The sequence below is a fragment of the Octopus bimaculoides genome, chromosome 19 (assembly GCF_046866305.1).
Source record: "Octopus bimaculoides isolate indiv1 chromosome 19, ASM4686630v1, whole genome shotgun sequence".
NCBI classification, from domain to species: domain Eukaryota; kingdom Metazoa; phylum Mollusca; class Cephalopoda; order Octopoda; family Octopodidae; genus Octopus; species Octopus bimaculoides.
The window spans coordinates 38,147,078-38,149,577 of record NC_142946.1 but is presented as its reverse complement, the minus strand read 5'-3'; the positions used below and the strand labels follow the sequence as shown (position 1 = coordinate 38,149,577).

The following is a 2,500-nucleotide window of genomic DNA, read 5'->3' as shown; positions in this document are numbered from 1 at the left end:
AAAAATGATAAAAAAGACATAAGAAAGAAAAGTAACTTTAAAACAGCATCATCACTGTATCGCATCATCCTCCTCCTCACCATCATCATCATCATCATCATCATCATCATCACCAACATCAACAACAACAACAAAAATACCTACAACATAACTTGTTTTATTCCAGTCTTTCCATCTCTCTCTATAGAATTTGTTATTTTTACCAAGTATCGGTGTTGGTAGGGGTTAATTCTTTTTAATATATTCCCCCTCTTGTTTTTTTTTTTTTGGTATTTCTTTTTTCTACTTAATCTTTTTGTTTTCGGGATTTTGCTTTCTTATTTCTTTCTCTCCTTTTCATCTTTTTTTCTTTTTGTTTTAAACTTTTTTGATATCAACTGGTAAAGAATTCTGGAGTATTTTTGCAGAGGTTAATTCTCTTTCGTTCTTCCCCGCCTTCTTTTCTTTTTCTGGCTTTGTATCATATACATACATAAATACATATACATATACATATATATATATATATATATATATATATATATATATATATATATATATATATATATATATATATGTATGTATTTATATATATATAGATATACAATTATGTATTGTATATTTGTAAGTTATATAGATGTTAGCGATATAAATTTCCAAATTTATTAATAACAGAACCGATAACAATTTTATTTAGATAATATTGATTAATAAATGAATTAATGAGTAAAATAAGAAGTATAAAGATAATAACAAAAAAAATAACTCTAGTTATAATAGTTAAAACAATGATTTTTCTACAAAATTATCTATAAAAATAAACCAATAATAATTATTATTGTATTCTAACTATATTTATAATTATCAATAATAATTGTAATTGTGATTTTGCTAAACTCTGCTATTCTAAGCCAAAGACTGACTGATTGTGGAAGTGGACGAAGCGGCATGAGGAAAGCTTATGCCAAGTTGTTGCCGCTGCTACTGCCATTAGCTGGATATATATTTTTGATGCACAGAGTTCCAAATACAGTCTGCAGTTGGGACAGCAGTAAACCCCAGGAACCGGGAGTTACTCTGAGTAAGCTGATGGCTCGTTCTTCCGGTGGCGGCACTAATAGTGCTGCTGGGGGTGGTATCAGTGGTGGAGATGTGAGTGGTGGTATTGTTGGTGGTGTTGGTGGAGGTGGCGGTGTTAGTGGTGGAGCTAGTTTCGGCCGTATCGGTCTAGGTGTTGACAGTGTTGGTGGTGGAGTTGCAGACGGTGGAGGAGGAGGAGGGGGAAGTGAAGGTGGTACTGTTGTTCTTGGTGCTGGTGATGGTGCTGGAATTGGTGGTAGTGACGGCGGAGGAGTATACGGCAGTGACGCTGATGATGATGACGATGATGGTGGTGCTGGTGGTGGTGCTGGTGGTGCTGGTGGTGCTGGTGGTGGTGGTGGTGGTGCTGGCCCAGGACGCGGACTGGCTGTGGCCGGTCAATTCGAGACAGGACAAGCAAAGCGGTGGGTGGGTGACGATGGTTTTGATGGTGGCGGAGGCAGCAGCAGTAGCAGGAAAAGAGGGAGAAAAGACGAAACGGCTGGCGCCAATTCTTTTCGTTTTGCGCAGCAAGCAGCGGACGGCGGCTCCTCGGTGGAGGACGAACCTGACGCCGCGGGCGGCTTTCCACACGATCGTCGTTTACTGACCGGACAGCAACTAAAACCCCTGGACCTTGCGAAAATGTCGCCGAAATTCAGGCAGCTACACAATTTTCAGCGACAACAAAGAGTCCAAGAACAACGACAACTTCAGGAGCAACTTCGCAGGAATCAATATAACAGGCAGCTACACCCTTCTCGTGCTCACGGTACTCTTCCAAGCATCCATCCACACCAAGTGTTCCGTGAGTACATCTTTAATTGTTCCAATATACACGATATAAAAATCGTGCGGAAAGTCGGTCACGGAGTGTCGAAACAAACCTACCTGGGTACATTTCGGGGCATGAAAGTCGCCGTTAAAATGGTCACAAGACACGTATCCGACATTCAAAGTTGTTTAAAGAGATTTAAAGAACAAGGCGATAATACGAATTCTATGAAAATTCGCGAGAAATGTTTCGTTTTTCCGACAATGAAATTAATGAAAGAAATTTTACTCTTGGAACAGTTAAGTCACCCGAATTTAATTAAATTACTCGGATTTTGCGTGCGCAGCGAAGAAACGGACACCACCGATCTTTCGGAACACGGTATAATTGCCGTTCACGAATTTGGGGAACATTTTATGATTGATAATCTGCGCATTCTTCCTTGGCAGACGCGTTTAAAACACGCCCGGCAGCTAGTTTCGTTGTTACAGTATTTGGAAAATTCTCCCATAGGATCTTTACGCATTTCAGACTTCAAAGAAACTCATTTCCTTTTAGTCAACAACGACCGCATCAAAATGATAGACATGGATGACATCCACAACATCGAACCGAAATGTTCCTCTTACAACCGACCCACGGTCGGAATGATTGCCAAAGACATGC

General features: G+C 39.8%; 1 protein-coding gene across 2 annotated transcripts in view; it reads left to right on the top strand.

The window, feature by feature from the left end:
- The first annotated feature begins 608 nt into the window (after positions 1-608).
- LOC149131841 (uncharacterized) overlaps positions 609-2,500 on the top strand; it is a 23,728-nt gene continuing 21,836 nt past the window's right edge. For both annotated transcript variants that reach the window (XM_089337500.1, XM_089337499.1), the window contains exon 1: positions 609-2,500. This exon is cut by the window's right edge. In XM_089337500.1, coding sequence (XP_089193626.1) covers positions 928-2,500 — 1,573 coding nt within the window. In that variant the 5' untranslated portion in view covers positions 609-927.